General features: G+C 41.5%; 1 protein-coding gene across 3 annotated transcripts in view; it reads right to left on the reverse strand.

The window, feature by feature from the left end:
- MICU2 (mitochondrial calcium uptake 2) overlaps positions 1-19,459 on the reverse strand; it is a 256,675-nt gene that overhangs the window by 120,126 nt on the left and 117,090 nt on the right. The window contains exon 2 of one of the 3 annotated variants that reach the window (XM_039492554.1): positions 3,989-4,104. The exons of the other annotated variants lie outside the window; for them this stretch is intronic. Coding sequence (XP_039348488.1) covers positions 3,989-4,069 — 81 coding nt within the window. The 5' untranslated portion in view covers positions 4,070-4,104. The remainder of the gene's footprint in view (positions 1-3,988; positions 4,105-19,459) is intronic. 3 annotated transcript variants of the gene reach the window in all.

The following is a 19,459-nucleotide window of genomic DNA, read 5'->3' on the forward strand; positions in this document are numbered from 1 at the left end:
GAGGGTTATATAGAAAGGGGCTCAAAAGAAGTTCTTGTACAGCAGCTAGACAAGGGAGAATAGCTTGAAGAAAGTTCATTGCATCCATAGTGCCCTAGAAACAGGGAATTAGCTACAGACGTAGTTAGCCTACTATTATAGGCTATTGGTTCTAGAGAGGAAGAGCTGCTGACCTTGTGAAAGGTAAATACAGAGACTGGGAGAGGTGCTGACTTTGGGGTGTTGGAATATAACTGCCTCCCATCTTTGCAGCAACCTCCTGCTAGCAGGAACTGTGCATGAATCACTCCAACAACTCTCCTGCAACATCTGCCAGTCACAGTCTGCTTCTTTGCTCAGCTTCCTGCTGCCCCCAACAAAACACTACAGACTGATCCTGGCCAGGAAACTTGCAGGGTACCTAACTGCTTGTAATAGAGAAATGTACTGAAAAGGGATCCCAGGACTTTTTCAGGACTAAACTAGGAATTTCCTAAGGTATTGGGCGTAAGGAATTACCACCTTTCCTATTCTGACAGTCCTCATAAGAGGAGGTTCTTTGAGATGTGTGGTCCCTATCTGGCTTATGCGCATGCACCATACACCTAGGGCCGGAGCTTTTAAAAACAGTAGTGTGTGTTGGTCCATGCATGTGCCTTTGTACTTCCTAATAGTTTCAATGGAGGCAATAAGTGGCAGGGCAGACTGACCATTCTCTCAGTTCTGTCTCCACCACAAATCAACGAGGTCCGCAACAGAAGGGAAGGAGGGCGGGATTGGAATACTGATAGGGACCACATATCTTGAAGAACCTCCAGTTACAGGTAAGTAAACTCCTCTTCTTCTTCGAGTGATGATCTCAATTATATTCCACTGAGGGTGATTGACAAGCAGTGCCTCGTTAGGAGGAGGGTGCGAGGAAGATGATGGAACTGTGGAGCAGAGGTCAGCTGCACTAAATGAGGCATCTCTCTCAGAGTCTTACAAGAGGGCATAATAGGAGGAAAAGGCATGTACCAAACTCCATGTGGCCACCCTACATATGTCTGTGAGCAGCAGGTGGTGGAGAGCGGCTGTAGTAGATGCTTGCATTCATGGAGTGGGCTTGGACCCCAATGGGTGGAGACAGATCCAACAAATGATAGCAGAGCATAATGCACCTCAAAATCCACTTAGAAATCCTCTGAGTGGAAATGGTCTGGCCCTTAATCCTCTCCACTATAGCAACAAAAAGTCTAGAAGACTTCCTGAATAGCTTTGTCCTTTGCAGGTAGAAGGCGAGGGCCCTTCAGACATCAAGGGAGTGATGTCATTGTTCCTCTGCTGAGGCATGTGGCTTAGGGAAGAACTGTATGGGTTGGCTGAAGTGAAAACGGGAAACCACCTTCAGCAGAAACCTGGGATGTAAGCATAGGGAAACTTTGTCTTTATGGAACATGGTGAAAGGGGGGTCCTGCCATCATGGCTCCCTCCAATTTGCCTACCCTCTTTGCAGAGGTGATGGCTATTAGGAAGGTGAACTTCACAGAGAGAAGACAAAGGGAGCAGGAGGCCAGAGGTTCAAAGGGTAACTTCACCAATGCCGTGAGGACAAGGTTGAGGGTTGGATGGAAGGCCCTGATCATACAAGGCCCTTCCAGAATCTGACAGTTAATGGGTGAGTGAAAACTGAGTGCCCCTCCATAAGGTGGGAAAAGCACTAATGGCTGCTATGTGCATCTTGATGGAGCTGAAAGCGAGACCTGACGCTTTCAGGGACAGGAGGTAGTCCAAGAGGAGAAGGATGCCAATGGCCTCAGGAGCCACACACTTCTGTTGGGCCCAGAAGGTGAAATGTTTCCCCTTGACCTGGTAGGACCACCTTGTGGATTCTTTTCCTGCTACTTGAGGTGATGTCTCATACTGCCTATGAATACTTCTATGCTAGTGAAGATGCCCATCCAAAAACCAGGCTCTCAGGTGAAGCGTCTGCAGATTGGGGCGTCTGATCTTGCCATTGTGCTGAGTGAGCAGTTCCAGGAAAGTCAGTAGCCCGAGTGGTGGATACCTTGACACGTGAAGAAAAGGAGGAAACCAGAACTGGCAAGGCCAGAACGTGGTGATCAGAATGACCATCACCTCCTCCCACCGAATCTTGTGCAGAATATGGGGCAGGAGTGGGTAGGAGAGGGAGGGCATAATTGATTCAGCCCAACCGGTCAAGGATCAGGGTGTCGCGTTAGGAGCGGGCTCCAAGTCTACTCCTGGAATAGTACAGGATGCATCTGGCATTGGTGTGGGAGGCAAAGAGATCCCTGGTCTGAGTACCCCAGCGGTCAAAAATATCCACGATCATTGAGTCATGGAGCTGCCACTCATGGTCAGTCACAAAGTTCCTGCTGAGAGTATCTGCAGTCATATTCTGAGTCCCTGGGAGCTAGGCCGCTGACAACAGGATACTGTATATGATGCACCATTTCCACACAAAGTGCTGGCAACTTCGGGTCTCCCTTGTTTGAATAGTAAATGGTAGTGGTGTTATCCAACATGATAAGAAAATTGTGTGAGCGGCTGGGTGGGAGGAATGTGCAACACGCTCTCCTTACTGCTCGAAGTTCTAGGATATTAATGTGCATCCTGGATTCCCAAGCAGTCCAAGCCCTGTGTGTCATGTGAGTGCCCCATCCACCAAGAGATGCATCTGTAATGATCATTATATTAGGGGAGAATGTAAGGAAAGAAATTCCAGAGCAAACCTGATTCAGGTTTGTCCACCACCAAAGGGAGAAGAGGACCTCGTTGGGAAGAGTCGGAATGATGTCCAGGGAATGGAGTGTGGGAGAATGGACGTTCTGTAAACACAGTTGTAGACAGCAGAAATGAAGATGAGCATGCCACCATGGGGCCAAGGAGGGAAAGGCAAGTTCTGGCCAGAACAGAGAGGTTGGAAGTCACTGAAGCAATTAGTTCCAGCAGGATCTGGAACCTGTCCTCTGGTATGTAGGCATGTGCAGAGACTGCATCAATGTGTGCTACGATGAATTCCAGGGACTGAGTTGGGTCCAAAGTCAATTTTTTGATGTTCACACTGACCCCCAGGGAGGAGAGGAATAGAAGCAGCTGGGATGTTGATACTCAAGCTTCTCGTCTGGACTGCGCTGCCAATAGACAATTGTTGAGATAAGGGAAAACGAGGACTCCTTGACACTGGAGGTGGGCTGCCACCATGGAGAAAAACTTGGTGAAGATGTAGGAAGCAGTGAGTCCGAATGACAGGACTTTGTATTAGAAGTTTTGAGTGCTCACCGTAAAACTCAAGAATAGTCTGTGGGTTGGGTGGATAGCTATTTGAAAGTAAGCATCTTGCATACTGAGAGCCGTAAACACATGCCTCTTTCTAGTGAGGATATGATGGCTGCAAGTGTGACCATATGAAACTTTGGCTTGCATACGAAGCGGTTGAGATGACTGATCTAGGATTGGTCTCCATCCTCCTTTTTTCTTGGGTACCAGGAAGTAGATGGAGTTGAACCCTGTGCCCTGAAAGGTCATGGGAACGGACTCTATTGCCCCTCTCTGCAGGAGGTAGTCCACCTCTAGGGCAAATATACAGTTGTGAGAGTGGTCCCTGAGGTGGGATTGGGAAGGGTGGATGTGGATGAGGTAGCGTTGTGAACTTGATCGGATAGCCATGTCGGATGACATCCAGGACCCACTTGTTCATTGTTATCACATTTCATGCTAGCAGAAAGAGCCCTAGATGGCCCCTGAAGGGGGTGGGTGGCTGGTAAGAGTGATGGAGTGTAAGGGGGCTGACAGCTCTTTAGATGCACTCAGAAATATCACTTATGTGAACACTGAGTGTGCTTCATGGAGGACTGCGCTAACGGATAAGGAAAACCAGGCCGCTGAGTCTTTTGATGCTTTTGGGGAGGCTCATAAGGTCACTGGTGGAAAAACAGAGGCACTCTGTATTGCTGTGCAGGATGTGGATGATAAAACTTTTGCTTGGGCACTGGTGTATAAATACCCAGAGATCGCAGGGTGACTCTAGATTCTTTGAGCGAGTGCAGGGAATCATCAGTTTTCTGATTGAAGAGGCAAGATTCATCGAAGGGGAGGTCCTCAATTGTGTTCTGCCACTCCCTATGGAAAACAGAGGAATGTAATCAGGATTTCCTCCTCATGATGATCCCAGTCACCATAGTATAGGAAGATGTGTTTGCTGGATCTACTGCAGCCTGGAGCGTCGTCCTGACAACCAATTTACCTTCCTCCAGAATAGCCTGGAAGCGAACATGGTCCTGTTGGGGCAGCTTGTCTGCAAAGTCTGCTAACTGGTGGATAATTCAAAAAGTCATATTTAGTTAGCAATGACAGGTAGTTAGAGATGAGGAACTGAAGGCTGACTGAAGAAAAGACCTTGTGACCTAGAAGGTTTAACCCAGGGATCAACAACCTTTGGCACGCAGCCCCCTGGTGAGCCGGGCCGGTTTGTTTACCGGCAGCGTCTGCAAGTTCAGCTGATCGCAACAACCGAATAAACCGGCCTGGCCCGCCACGGGGCTTACCTTGGCAGGCCGCGTGTCAAAGGTTGCCAATCCTTGGTCTAACTTCTTACCTTCCTTGTTGGTTGGACTGGAATGCTTTTGAGGCTGCAACAGATAAAGCTGGAATAAGCTACAAGTTTAAGTAAAAACAGCCTCTAGTTTTAAGACATTGTCTCACCTTAAGCCTTTTTGGGACTGGACACTCTTGTCTGCTATTTTAGACGCAGCATCTGGCATCCTATCATTTGCACTATACTGTTTATGACTGTTATTTACTTGGTACTCAGGAAAGGGATACAACACAGCTGTAATTTTAAATAAACAGTATAGCATCACCCTAGTACTACACAATCTAGCATTCATTAGGAGTTCAGGTCTTGCTATAGAGCTTGATTTCACCACCTTTTGGACCAGAGGCTAGAAAAATTGTGACTGAGCCAGAACACCACAAAAAATAGAGTAATATGACTTTCCAGGCCTGAGCCTGTTCTCTTACAGTTTGGAAAAATAATCATTCAGAAGAACAGCTACCACCACTGCAGTTTTAGCTAAATTTAAAAGATGGCTTTTCTCAGTTCAGTGGACTTATAAATACTCAAATGCCAATTTAAGCATACAGATTTAACAGTGGGGAGTGGTAGTGGTGGATAGGATGTAACAGAATTACAGACAAATTCTGCTCTCAGTTGAAGACAATGGTTTCTCTGGATTTAGACCACTAGTATCCAGCCATATGCCAGTTTATCAATTTTCTTTCATTACAAAATAGAATAATTAAAAAAAAAAAGTTTTCACTGATTCCACAGTATTTTTGTTCTTTGTTAGCTATCTGTAAAAGTGCTGGAACCTACATTTTTTTCATGCCATATAATATGCTTACTATTTTATCTCCTGCAATTCTGCTGTAATCACATTTGGTTGGAAATATAAAAGGTCAAAGCTCACAGCTCCTTTCAATGTTTAATGTAGTTTATTCTAACAATAAAGTCTCACCTACTCGCACAGAGATCAGGACCATGTTGCTTTCTATATAAGGTATCAAAGGTCTCTCTACAGGAAAGTTTCATTCTCTTAACAGTAACAAACATAACCTTATTTAACTGCTCATTAAAAATTAATTAAATGCCAAAACACTATGGTACATGCCATTGTCTCTTTTACTCTTCCTATTAAAATACAAAACAATATAAATGTAAAAAATGCAGACATCAACTTTGAATGTCTCACTTTATAGTGTTTTTGCTGGTCAGAAAATGAACCATAGACTCATAGGACTAGAAGGGACCTTGAGAGGTCATCTAGTCCAGTCCCCTGCACTCATGGAAGGACTAAGTATTATCTAGACCATTCCTGACAGGCATTTGTCTAATCTCTTTGGGTGAAACTCTGCTGAATAAGAAGGCAGAATCTTTCTGCTCCAGCAGCAGTTTCCAGATAATCTCAAGAGGTAGTCCCAAGTAAAATGCGTTATAGCAGTGTCATCTCAGTGGGACAAAGTCATTAACAACTGCAGCAAAATCCACACCTAAAATAAACTGTCAGACTTTTCTAGGCAGGCATGGATGGAAACAACACTCTTGGCCAGAACTTCTACCCAGACATTCAGGAGCAGCATGAGTATTATGTTAAACACAAACTACTAAAAAAAAAGGGAAGTTTAAAAATAGATTTGACAAGGTAAGGAAACTGTTTCTGTGCTTGTTTTATTTAAATTAAGATGGTTAAAAGCAGCATTTTTCTTCTGCATAGTAAAATTTTAAAGCTGTATTAAGTCAATGTTCAGTTGTAAACTTTTGAATAAACTATAACACTTTGTTCAGAGTTACGAATGACCTCCGTTCCCCAAGTGTTTGTAACTCTGGGGTTCTACTGTATGTTAATGTTAAGGTTAAGGCTCTGTCTGAAATTCCTTAGCTTGTTCTATTGTGCTTAGATACAGCAGTGGCTTCAAACAGTGGATGTTCCCACACATACCATATGCACTACAATACCACGGCACAACTGAATGAATGAAGGATGGAGTTTCATTCTTAACTCTGAATTTAGTTGCTTTTGTAGTTTTAAGTCAGACCTTGAATGTTAATTTGAGAATTTTAATGGTATAACTACAATAGTTAATGGTGAAATTAGACTTGAATGAGGTCAGAAGAACCCTCTAATGATGCAAGTGTTTCCCCTACTGTTGACATGGCAGTGGATCAGCTGTTAGGGAGCTATTGGACACTGTGAGCATTATTTCAGAAGCTATGGTCTGCTGCTTGCATTGAGAAATGCTTTAGGGCAGCAATTTCTCCATTAATGTTCTTTCCTCTTCTAGTTAGTTTGAAATTTGTGCAATAAAACTGCTTAACTTCATGAATTTTATTTGGAAAGCTAGTGAAGAATGCATGGGTTTTCTTTTGTATTTTGGATTGTATCAGCAACCTGGTTCCCAGGGGGCTGAACAGGACCCACAGTACTATTATTTTTGTTAATTTTCTTTCTGTATAGAGGATTGTGATAAATTAGGGATTCTATCTTTATCACTTCTGAATTTTGGATGATTTTATGAAATTGTCTCAAGAAATTACAGTCTCAAGGAAAGCTCTCATGTGAATCCCCCATGAGTTAGCTGGGTTGTGCCATGTCTCTGCCAGGCCAGATATGACAGCACTCAACTATAATCTATTCAAAGTAAAACACAGTGGACCAATAGGTTTATTCTATCTGGGAGAAGACACTTCTTCCTCTTGTCAGAAGGGAGGGAGATTTGCGAGAAATGGAAACTTACCAAAAATCAGACCAAAAGAAGCAGGTGACCCCAGGAGGAGTCTATAAAGAGACTCTCACAGGGGAATTGAGAGCCATTTTGAACCAGATTAAGATGAGGGATGGAGGCTCCTGCAGGGGCAGGGTAGGCCAGTGCGGTGGAGAACCTTGCCTATCTGCTTGACAGAACACAGATGGATCCCCTTCCAAAGGAAGAGTGACCTAGTGAGGGACATATTGGATTTAGGATTATGATCTGTACTTTCCTGTGCTTCATCTGTTAAGTAACGAGTATAAAGTGATAGACTGAACAAAACATGTTTGTGTTGACTGCTTCACAACTACTGCATGCCCATGAGGTAGTTAAACTGTAAACCAGAAGCTTCACACCTTTGGGAGTGGAATTCTGGGAGAGGGGTATATTCAAGTACTGAGGAGTTTGAAGGGTCAGTGTGGTGCCCAGTTAGGTGGCTGGATAGCAGGTTCCAACACTCACAAGGGGGGTGCCAGATAAAATGTCTGCTCCCTGGGAATGTGCCTAAAGACCCTGAGATTGGGGCAGTGGCTGGACTCCGTTCAAGCTCCAGGAGCCTAAAACACCGCAGGGAATCCAGAGCACAGAAGCTTGGATTCCCCTCACAGCAATCCTCCTGGGTAGCTAGGAAGGGACACGTGCTAGGATCTGTGACACCTGTTCTAATTATATATATTATTTTGTAAAGAAAAACCAGTTATGTATCTTTTTGAAAAGTTATTTTGAAATAATACATGTGTAGTAAGTGCAATGGAAAAATGAGCTAAAAGCAAGAGTTAACATGACAGTATGGCTAACAGACAGAGTACAAACAGCATAAAAGGGAAGACTTAAATATGTGCACAACATGTGCATATAGAGAGTAGAATATTTTAGTCCAAACTATTTTAAAAATAAACTTACTGCGTTTCCTCCCTTGCATCTATTGTTAGTTTCTTTTCCCTTTCTTCTCTATTTTTAATTCTCTTGCACACCATGCAGTGTCTTGGTGTGCTATCACCTTTTTCTATGCATTTACCCCTCAGTCCAGTTATTCTGTGATGTTCAATAATATACATTTTTCAATCTATTTTCTCTCCAAGAACGTTATTCCTTCTTCACTCTGTTCCCTTCCACACTGGGTTCACATCTGTCCTCTCTCTAGCTTTTCTTCCTCTTTTCCAGCTTTGTCTCCTTTTCTTCCTTTCCTTATCAGTTCACCCCTCTAAACACCCTCTCTCCTCACTTGCTCATCTTTCCCTCTATCCTCAACCCCTCACTGAGGGAAAGCTCTGAGTCCTCTTTTCCTTTCCCTTCGCTTTGGATACAATGAGAGGGCCATAAGCTGTTTTCTTCCTCCCCTCAGACACAATAAGGACGGGAATGTTTCTCTTTTCTTCCTCCCACATGGATGTCAGCAGATTTGGCAGGGTATACTGATTGCTCCGTTATCTGTGCCTGTTTTAGGCATAAGTAAAGAAGTCTGTGTGCAGTTTAAACCTCACTAGGGCCAACAGGCTGCCTTGTAGCACTGAGGATGGATCCATGACGTCATGCTTAATCCATCCCCGGATTTAGTAAATCTTCTTCACCTCAGATTTCTGAATCTGTTGAAAACTATGCAGTTCACTTGTCACTACTGTACATCAAATTTAACCAAATCCAATTTGAAATTATCAAGATATGGAAGTCTTAAAGTCTAGATTTAAAACTGAAAACTTAATTTATCTTCAATCTGTGCTGCACGTTTTGGCACATTTAGTGTATGCATGCACAGAATGAGAAATTAAAGCCTGAAGTCTCTAGGCTTAAAAAATTAAAACTTCACAGATGACAAAGGTTTCAGACAAGAAATACACAGGATACACATATGAGAGTTACTAAATGCATGTTATAAGATACTAACATTTAAAAAAGTAAATATCAGGGTGGATAAAAAATTAAAAATCTGATTTTTTATTTATCTTCAATTTTTGTATTTAAATTAAATATGGGTTTATTTTTAAAATAAACATTTAAAATTAAATGTGAAATGACAACCTATGTTAAGGCCTAAAATTATTATAATCTATAAAATAACAAATTAAATTTAAAAAGTAACATTAAGCAGTATATGTTTGTGGCCAAGTTTTAAATAAAGTCATAGCATTGAACTGATGGGAGTCACCGGCTAAGCACGTGGAACCAGAGTTTGTTGAAGGAGTAAACCACTATTGACAGCAGTAGCCTCTTCTGCGGGTACAGAGAGAATATTTTTATTCAGCTAGTTCAGTTTAATGGCTAGTTCATTCAAAATTAAGAAACCAACTGTAGTTGAAAAAGCAAAAAAGCTTGTTTTCCTCTTCCAGTCTATGGATAAAAACCTACATGAGAGGATGAGATCTACTAGTTCTAAAATCTTGGAGGACATGGTAACCAGAAATAATCAGTTCAATAAAACTTGACACAAATCACAAGTAAAACATTAATCATCTAATAAATAAGAAATGCATCATTATATCAAGGTTTTCTGCTTGCTGATTTAAGTCAGGATTAAAACCAGCGAGTTACATCACTGATTTAAATCAGTCCATCCTGCTAAAAATATATGTGCTAAAAAAGGAAAAGCTCATGCTTTCACGATAAAGAATCTGAGCCACATATTATATAGACTCATTCAAATATACCAAGATATCAAAACCAATACCAAATCAAAGGGACCAGATCACAAGCAAAATGTTCTTTTGAAGTGATTAGCCCATATGATTTCATTTCCACATTATATTTCTCTGGTTTGATCTAAGAGATCAAATTGCAAGCCTGGGCAGTGACCAACCAGAAAAAAAATAAAATTTATTTCCATTTGAAAAAGTTACAGCTATTAAGATTACTATGTCTAACAATTTGAAATTAAAAACACTACTATTGAACTGCCATAAACTTGTGAGTTCAAAATATTAAATTTTGAAAATTTAACAAATTACAAAAATGAAATCAATAGAATATTGAAAGACTTTTCACTGAAAGGATTATTGGGTACAGAATGGGCTATCAATGGAAGTCTACAACCAACCAAACACTATTAAGACTGAGATGGCATAGTATCCAAGGACTCTTAGCATTCCTGGATATAGCTACTTCAAAATGGCAGGGGGAAGATTAAATGAACCAGTTCCTATTAAAGAAAACAGATAGTCACTATCCTCTCCTTTTTCAAATCTTTACACAAAAGACATATCTGCTGTGATGACTATAATTAATGATGACTAAGTTTGAGGCAGCAGTTGGATAATTATGTATTTATATCTTTGTGTCTAAAAATACCTCTATAAAATATGTATATATTTGGATTGTAAACCTCTCTCTCATTCTTTGCATTTCATTGGCTTGAATTTCATTGTTCTTTGACTGTAAACACTTTGGTGCAAAGAGCAGGAATTCCCTTGTGTTTATACTGTGCCTAGAACAATGAGACCTCAATCCTGATTTGGGGCTTTTGGGTACCACTACAATATAAATAATAATAAGGGCAATAGTACATCAGTAAGTCCTAGTTCAAAGCTTTTTAGTTTCTACAGTTCAAATTCAGTGATCTTTGCTTTTGATTAGATCATTCTTAGAGTGACCAGGCAGCAAATGTGAAAAATCGGGACGGGGGTAATAGGCACCTATAGAAAAAAGCCCCGACTATCAGGACTCTCTCTATAAAATCAGGACATCAGGTCACCCTGATCCTTCTTGAAATATAAACTGAAGACAAAGTAGGAAGCAAAAAATAAATCTACAAAGAAAATATAATAAAGGCAGGCAGGGTCCACAAGTTCTAACAAGACATACAACCAACTCATTTAAAAATCACACATTTACACTTCAACTTGCAAGTTATCACACTGCACTACTTATACATTACACTACTTCAATAGTACATTGCTTGCACTCACTTTTTTAGAAGTACTAAATATATACAGAACAGAGAAAAGTCATATAAACACCTCAAAGGCAACATACACATGAAATAGATGTTTTGAGTTGTCTCAGAAAGCTCGATAGTCTGTATTAAAATAACCAGTCTGTTGATAAGTGGAAAATGTATTGTATCTACTTCATGTAGATTGTATTCAGATTTAGATCCCTGCATGTTAATATGAGAAATGATATTAATTTTCTTCATAGCAATAATATTTTTATGCTAGTACAGTAATATCTATCTATAGCGATGAATATACCCAAGAACCGAACTACAGGCATGAAAGCAATACAGGAACCTGAAAAACTGAGCAAATATTTTTAGAAGAAAACTTTTTCTTCCTCATGACTTTTCAGTTGACATACTAGGTCAGATTGTCAGCCATACTGACTTTACACTTGGGAGCAGCTGGGGGGATCTGGGGAGAAAAGTGGTTGTAATCCTGGGACTGCTTGTGCTTGAGGTTCTATGCCACATGATAATTTGCCACTGTTGGAAGAATCTTCATCTGCCCCTTTATGGTAGCTTTCCACCTGCTTTGTGCAACTGAGGCACTGCAGAAAAAGCTGGGCCTGAAAATCTGGCCCGCTATGTTCAGATTTGTATAAGTCTGTCAGCCATGTCACAACTCAGTTTGATTACATGCTCTTCAGGGCAAGGGCTGAGTCTTCCTTCAGAAAGTGCACATTGCCTTTTGGGCACTTCTGCAATCTAAAGAAGGTCACTTGCATAGTGTTATACATTTACGTAGTGCTTTACAGCTTTAAAAGCTTTTACTGTCAATATTGAATCTTGCTCTCACGGAAGTCAAAGAAAAAATTCTAACTGACGTCAGTGAGACGGCCTTATGACAGTCAGATTATTGATGAGACCCAGACAGGAAAGAACCATAGAAGCAGAGAGACACAAGGTGGGTGAAATAATATCTTTCATTGGACCAACTTCTGTTGGTGAGAGAAACAAGCTACACAGAGCTCTTGCTCAGGTCTGGGAAAGGTACTCGGGCCTTGTCTACACTATACAATTTTGTCAACAAAACAGTGGAGGTGTACACGCAGAAATGCTCCTCCCACTGATGTAACTCGCCTGCTATGCTAACATAATAAAACCACCTCAACGAGAGGTGTACAGCTTATGTCAGTGTTTTCAGGCGATGCAGTGGTTCCTTACATTGGCTGTGGGGCAGCTGGCCTCCCAGCAGGGCGCTACCAGCAGAGTTGAAAGACCAGGCTCTCAGATCCTCACACTGCCCCTCTTAGGTCACTAGACGTGCTCCTGGTGATGATGCACACCACTGACCCAAGGAGGGTAGTGTGGACATCAGCCACTGCAGTAATTAATTTGGTGGCTGTAAGTCCACATAACATAGGTAGACTTATCTTTGTAGTGAAGACATAGCCTTAGAGAGTCACAGCTAAATACAAAGTAGAACAGATAGTTTAGCATAGATAGCTAGCCATTCCAGAAGCAGTACATCTGAGGGAGAAGACAGGGTACCTGATGGAAAGAAAACAGGAGACTGGTCTAAGCACAGAGATCCTAATGAATGCACATCCAAAGCCAGGACTGGGAGAAGATGGTAAAGGGGCTAGGATTCAAAGGAGTAAAGAGAGAAGGCACGGGATTAGGAGACAATGAAAGCAGAGTTAAAGATAGGGATGACCAGGTAAGGATAAAGAATGTGAAATTGTTGAAATAAGAGACAAGACACCAGTGAAGAGTTTCAGAGTAGAGGGTGGGGGTTGCAAGAACAAATTTGTTATAAACATTTTTAATGAGATGGTGCCTAAAGGTCAGTGGTGAGAAGAGGAGAGGCCAGAGACAAGAAAGCTACCCATAATGAAGGTGAGTGCTAATTAGGGCATGGTAAATGATGTTACAAGTGTTGGCAGTGAGACAAGAGTAGATTACAATCATATTAAAAGAGGAAAAAGTGACACTTTTCAACAGAAAGATCTTGGGAAAGTGTTTTTTTACAATCCTTTAAAAATAATAATGCAGTAACTCAGTAAACCATCATTCATATTTCCAATAGCTCTGTAAACCACATATTCACCATATGCCAATAACATTTCTGAAGAGCCATTATACATGTATGACATTTTACAATCTACATACTTTGAGGGAAGCATTCTGAAGGAAACTGCTATCTTGCCCTCAGACAAGCCATCATTTGCATATTTTCAAAACACTTATCAGAATACTTGTCATTTATAAGCACTATAGCTAACATGTTTGCACATCCAAAATGTTTTAAACAGTGACTGAATACACAGTGCCGTTCAGAAAGGTACAAGTAGAAACAGTCTTAGATTTCCATATCAGCTTACACCAATATGCAGTGTGCCAAATATAATTAGACATTAAAATGCATATCCTTTAATCTGTCAATTTTTAACCTACATACTTTGTGCTTGCTCTGACAGGGATTTATTATTCAGCACAATAGTGGGATTGCATTACGAGAACTACATTTTGTTTTTCAGTTGTAGTGCAGACTGACACACTCTGTCTGCTGACCAAATATAACCACATGGACTTCAGAACCTATAGACTCTGGGACAGATGCTTCTCTAATCTGACAAGGCAGCACCCCAAATGCAGAGAATCTTTTCATTTTCTTTGCACTGTGAGAATTAGGGTATGTCAACACTACCAGATTAGTTCGATTTAACTTAATTCGAATTTGTGGAATCGACCTTACAAAGTCGAATTTGTGTGTCCACACTAAGGACACTAATTCGACGTAGTGAGTCCACACTAACGGGGCAAGCGTCGACATTGGAAGAGGTGCACTGTGGGAAGCTATCCCACAGTTCCCGCAGTCCCTGCTGCCCATTTGAATTCTGGGATTTCCCCACAATGCATGCTGGGGGGAAAAATGTGTCGAGGGTCTTGGGTAACTGTCATCATTCAACGTGCTTTCGGATGTCTCAAGGGGAGATGGAGGAGCTTACTGACTCGCTCGGATCTCAGCAAAACCAATATCCCCATTGTTATTGCAGCTTGCTGTGTGCTCCACAATCTCTGTGAGAGCAAGGGGGAGACCTTTATGGCGGGATGGGAGGTTGAGGCAAATCGCCTGGCTGCTGATTACGCTCAGCCAGACAGCCGTGCAATTAGAAGAGCCCAGCAGGAAGCGCTGTGCATCCGGGAGGCTTTGAAAGCTAGGTTCCTCAGGGAGCAGGGTAACCTGTGACTGTTCAGTTTCTTTACAGAGAAGCTGAACCTACCCCTGCTTCAGTTACTGTTGACTTTCTTCTGCGGTTACATACCCCGTTCACCATGTTTCCCCCCTTCCAACACACGTTTAAAAATAAAGTTAATGGAACATAATTAATTAACAAATTAATTAACAAATTGTTCAACCCTTTAACGCTAATTCATTAATAAAGAAAACATTGTTAATTAACAATTAATGTTTTCTTTATTAATGAATTCGTGTTAAAGGGTTGAAACAGGGACGCAGACTGTGGTGGGTAGGGTGTGCAGTGATGTTAACACTGCTTCTACACTCGAGGAATGACAGGTTCCTGCTCCTAGAGCGGTCTGCAGTGCCGGACTGGTTGTTTCAACGGAGCCTGCCATCCCTCCTTTTCGGGACTCTGTGTGCGGGGGCTACGTGACCTTGTGGCGGGGGAGGACGGTTACAGATTCCCCTGCTACGTGGCTCTGTGGTCCGGGACAAGGACCGCTGCATAAGTTCTGTAACCGCCCTCCCATGCCACAAAGTCACATACCCCCCACCCACACAGAACATGGAAAACACCTCCCAGACCGACCAGGGTGCCTACTGACTGCACTGTGTGTGTGACCTGCTGTTGATCCTGCCCCTGTGTCTGTACCCTGGTGAAGGTGACTGTCCTATGCAATTAACAATCCCCTTCCCCTCCGCCCCCCTTCAAAGATAGTCTTCTGTAGAAAAACTTGACGGAAATAGTAATTAACAGCAAACTACTTTTAATAATCAACTACACAGTTAGGGGATGAAACTGGGATTGGGGCTTCGGTGAGCCAGGAAGGGAAGGACTTCTCAACATTTAGGGAATGAGAGCCTTCTTGTATTTGTGCACTCTGCAGGGGTGCAGTGACAGTTTTCACGGCCCCTGTCGCCCCTCCTTCTTGTTACTTTGGGTGAGGGGAGTTTGGGACTTTGTGGCGGGGGAGGGCGGTTGCAGATACAGTGCAGGGGGGCTCTGTCCTCCTGCCTGCAGTCCTGCAGAACATCCACAAGGCGCCAGAGCGTGTCAAATTTTCCCTGGGCATTTCCTGTGTGGCTGGTCAGAACATCCAAGCTCGGACTGCTGTCCAGAGTGTCAAAAGAGTGGTGCACTGTGGGATAGCTCCCGGAGCTACTAAGGTTGATTTCCGTCCACACATAGCCTAATTCGACATAGCCATGTCGAATTTAGCGCTACTCCCCTCATCGGGGAGGAGTACAGAATTCGAACTAAAGAGATCTCTAGGTCGAACTATTTAGCTTCTTGGTGTGGACGGGTGCACGGTTAAGTCGAATTAACGCTGCTAAATTCGACATAAACTCCTAGTGTAGACCAGGCCTTAATTTATGTACTGGTTCTATGAATGGGATTTCATGCAATTCAAACTGAAGAAAATAGGAAATAATATTTTTGTAGGGCTCTAAAAGGCTATCGTCACAAAATAAGATGATAAAAATCTTAAATGAATATGTCATGTACCTTATCTGGTTTTCTGTTTGTCTCTAAAAAGAAGCACTTATTTACAATTGACCTGCAATAGGGTGGTTTAAATTCAAGAGGAGCTTGTTCTGAACCCACCCACATTTCAGGAGCTTCTTCCTGAAACCTCTCACATGAAAACCCAGGTGGCTCCAAAATGCTGTTGAATCTCTGGGCTGAGCTTTGTTGGCTGGTGCTCAACTCCTGGTGAAAGTTGAGCCTGAGCTTACTCACCTCAGAGGCAGACAAATTCCTGGTATGCTCAATGCACTATGGAAGGCAGATCTTAGGACCCCAGTTCTTTATGGTCCCAAAATTCAGTTGCAACATTAGCCACAAGATCTGGACCTCAATGTTCAAGATCTGGCCCTCTTGTCTTAGTCCAGATGTGTATTTGGCAATGCCACAATTATTTATGGTAGGTGACAGTGATGCTGGGGGTGCAGCTTGAAGTAGTAGTAACAAAAAACAAATACATGGTTTCCATCATTTGCACCCACACTATAAAAATTGTTCCATCACCCCTGGTAGGTGACCATAGTGTCTTTGTAGTGAAAAGTGATCTTACAAGTGATCTGCACTCGCAGAAAAGGAGATGAAAGGGTGACAATTACAGAGAAATCTTCTCTGAAGACAACATATCTTTTTAGAACGGTGACATTTTGTTAAGATTACAATTGACCTGCAATTTGTCTCTTCCATATATAAAAATGGAAGAGACAAAAATTAATGTGAAAAAAAAAACTTAGTATGGTCAGGGTTCTAAAGAGGTATCACAAACAATGGAATTGAAACTAAACTTAAAAATATAAAAAATACTTTACAGTGTGCATTGAAGTTTATAGTAACACTTTCTGTGAAATAAGGCTACTGCATGTTAAGCCCCATTATTACTCATGCTATACTAACATGATTTCTTAATTTTTAGAGTGCCTGATACTTTAAAAAGGTGGCATAATGGTATAGAGTGAACTGATGCCATTGCCATAACAAACTACGACTACAGTATCTGTCATATAACGCATTAAACAACATTGGCAAAGTGTGAAATTCTTCGTTTTTAAAGACAGTGAACTAACACTAATAGGTAAAATCTTCATAGTAGTAAATTAATCAGGGAGTGCAACTACATGTAGAAGTAAATGAAAAATGGAATTACTTTCTTAAGGATTTTTTATGAAGATTTAAACGTGTTATAAAAACATGAAGGCTAACAATTTAAGATCTTTGATTCTAGGGTGAAGGTTATGTTCAGAGGATTTAGACTGGTCCCAACAGGGAGCAGAAAAAACATCCAAATGTCTTATAAGACTGATACAAAAGTAATTCTTGTGGTTGAAATTACTTTGTTTTAAGTAATGTTTATACTATAATTAAGTTGTAAAATTATATTTATTTCCCTATAAAGCTGCTGACTTCACTTCCAAATAAGTGATTTGTTTCCTGTGGGAGTGAGTGATCTGGGGGGCAATGCACTATGTAAAACTTTTAAATGTCTTAAAATGCATTTAGTTTTCTAATAAGCAGACATAATTTTTCTAGTCTTTGTTGATTATTTTTTTAAACTTTTTACCTACATAAAATTTTCTCTCAGTCTGAAAATTAAAACATTTTTACTTGACAAAAGGATCACACATGGAAAGGAAAGGATTAAAAGAGGCAGCTGAGAAATCTATGAGACATACATATTACAATTTTGTGCCACTCACTGTCTTCTAGAAAATAATTGCTAAAGCTTTACATAAATGCTAGAATCCCCACTATTCAGCTATTCACTTTTACCAACATTCTTGTCTCAACCTGTAAAATACTTACAATACAGCATGGAACAAACCTTCCAAAAATTGCAAGCAAATCATTTTGCCAACATAACGAATGAAACACCATGCTTATTCAGAAATGCTTTCTTTTCAGAAGATTGAGAAGTGGAGAATATGGGATGTGAACCTGAGGCTGAAGAGGATCCTAATGGGTGAGGGAAAGAATCCGCTGATTGTCCTTCATGAGGGAATGAATGATACCGCTAGATTCTCACTGGAACGTATCAAGGGAGACTATGCCAGGCTGGGGAAGACACTTAAGGAAATTGAGGCTCAGGTGATCTTCAGTGGGATTCTGCCTGTTCCTAGAGAAGGGCAACAAAGGTGCGACAAGATTATAGCAATCAACAGATAGCCCGGGCAGTGGTGCTATAAGGAGGGCTTTGGGATGTATGGCCAATGGGAGGCATTCATGGACAGAGGACTGTTTTCTCGGGATGGACTTCATCTGAGTAGGGAGGGAAATAGAGTTCTAGGATGGAGGCTGGCACAACTGATTAAGAGAGCTTTAAACTAGGAATTGGGGGGAGATGGTTGGGAGATGTCCAGGTAATCTCCAAGCTGGATTTTAACATTGAGAGGAAAGAAAACAAAGCAAGAAAGGATACTGTTGTGGGTAGGAGAATGGACATACAGAGGAAGGGTACTGTAGATACAATTCTAATAGGTGATACTGGCGGTAGAATGTCTGGGCCTAAATCAGGTAAAGAATGTGAGTGAAGCCAAACAGCAAGAATTAAGATGTTTCTACACCAATGCGAGGAGCCTAGGTAACAAAATGGAGGAACTAGAGTTACTGGTGCAGGAAATGAAACCGGATATTATAGGGCTAACAGAAACATGGTGGAATAGTAGTTATGACTGGAGTACAGGTATTGAAGGCTATGTGCTGTTTAGGAAAGACACAAATAAAGGCAAAGGTGGAGGAGTAGCATTGTATATCAATGATGAGGTAGACTGTAAAGAAATAAGAAGGGATGGAATGGATAAAAAGAGTCTGTCTGGGCAAAAATCACATTGGGGAAGAAAGCTACTAGAGCCTCCCCTGAGATAGTGATTGGGGTGTGCTATAGACTGCCAGGATCTGATTTGGATATGGCTAGAGAACTTTTTAATGTTTTTAATGAAGTAAATACTAACGGGAACTGTGTGATCATGAGAGACTTTAACTTCCCAGATATAGACTAGAGGACAAGTACTAGTAATAATAATAGGGCTTCGATTTTCCTAGATGCGATAGCTGATGGATTCCTTCACCAAGTAGTTGCGGAACCAACAAGAGGGGAGGCCATTTTAGATTTGGTTTTGGTAAGTAGCGAGGACCTCATAGAAGAAATGGTTGTAGTGGACAACCTTGGTTCGAGCGATCATGAGCTAATTCAGTTTAAACTAAATGGAAGGATAAACAAAACTAGATCTGTGACTAGGGTTTTTTATTTCAAAAGGGCTAACTTTAAAGAATTAAGGAAATTAGTCAGGGAAGTGGATTGGACTGAAGAACTTGGGGATCTAAAGGTGGAGGAAGACCTGGAATTACTTCAAATCAAAGTTGCAGAAACTATCAGAAGCCTGCATCCCAAGAAAGGGGAAAAAATTCATAGGCAGGAATTGTAGACCAAGCTGGATGAGCAAGCATCTCAGAGAGGTGATTAAGAAAAAGCAGAAAACCTACAAGGAATGGAAGATGGGAGTGATCTGCAAGGAAAACTACCATATTGAGGTCA

This window comes from Mauremys reevesii, linkage group 1 (genome assembly GCF_016161935.1).
Source record: "Mauremys reevesii isolate NIE-2019 linkage group 1, ASM1616193v1, whole genome shotgun sequence".
Classification (NCBI taxonomy): Eukaryota; Metazoa; Chordata; order Testudines; family Geoemydidae; genus Mauremys; species Mauremys reevesii.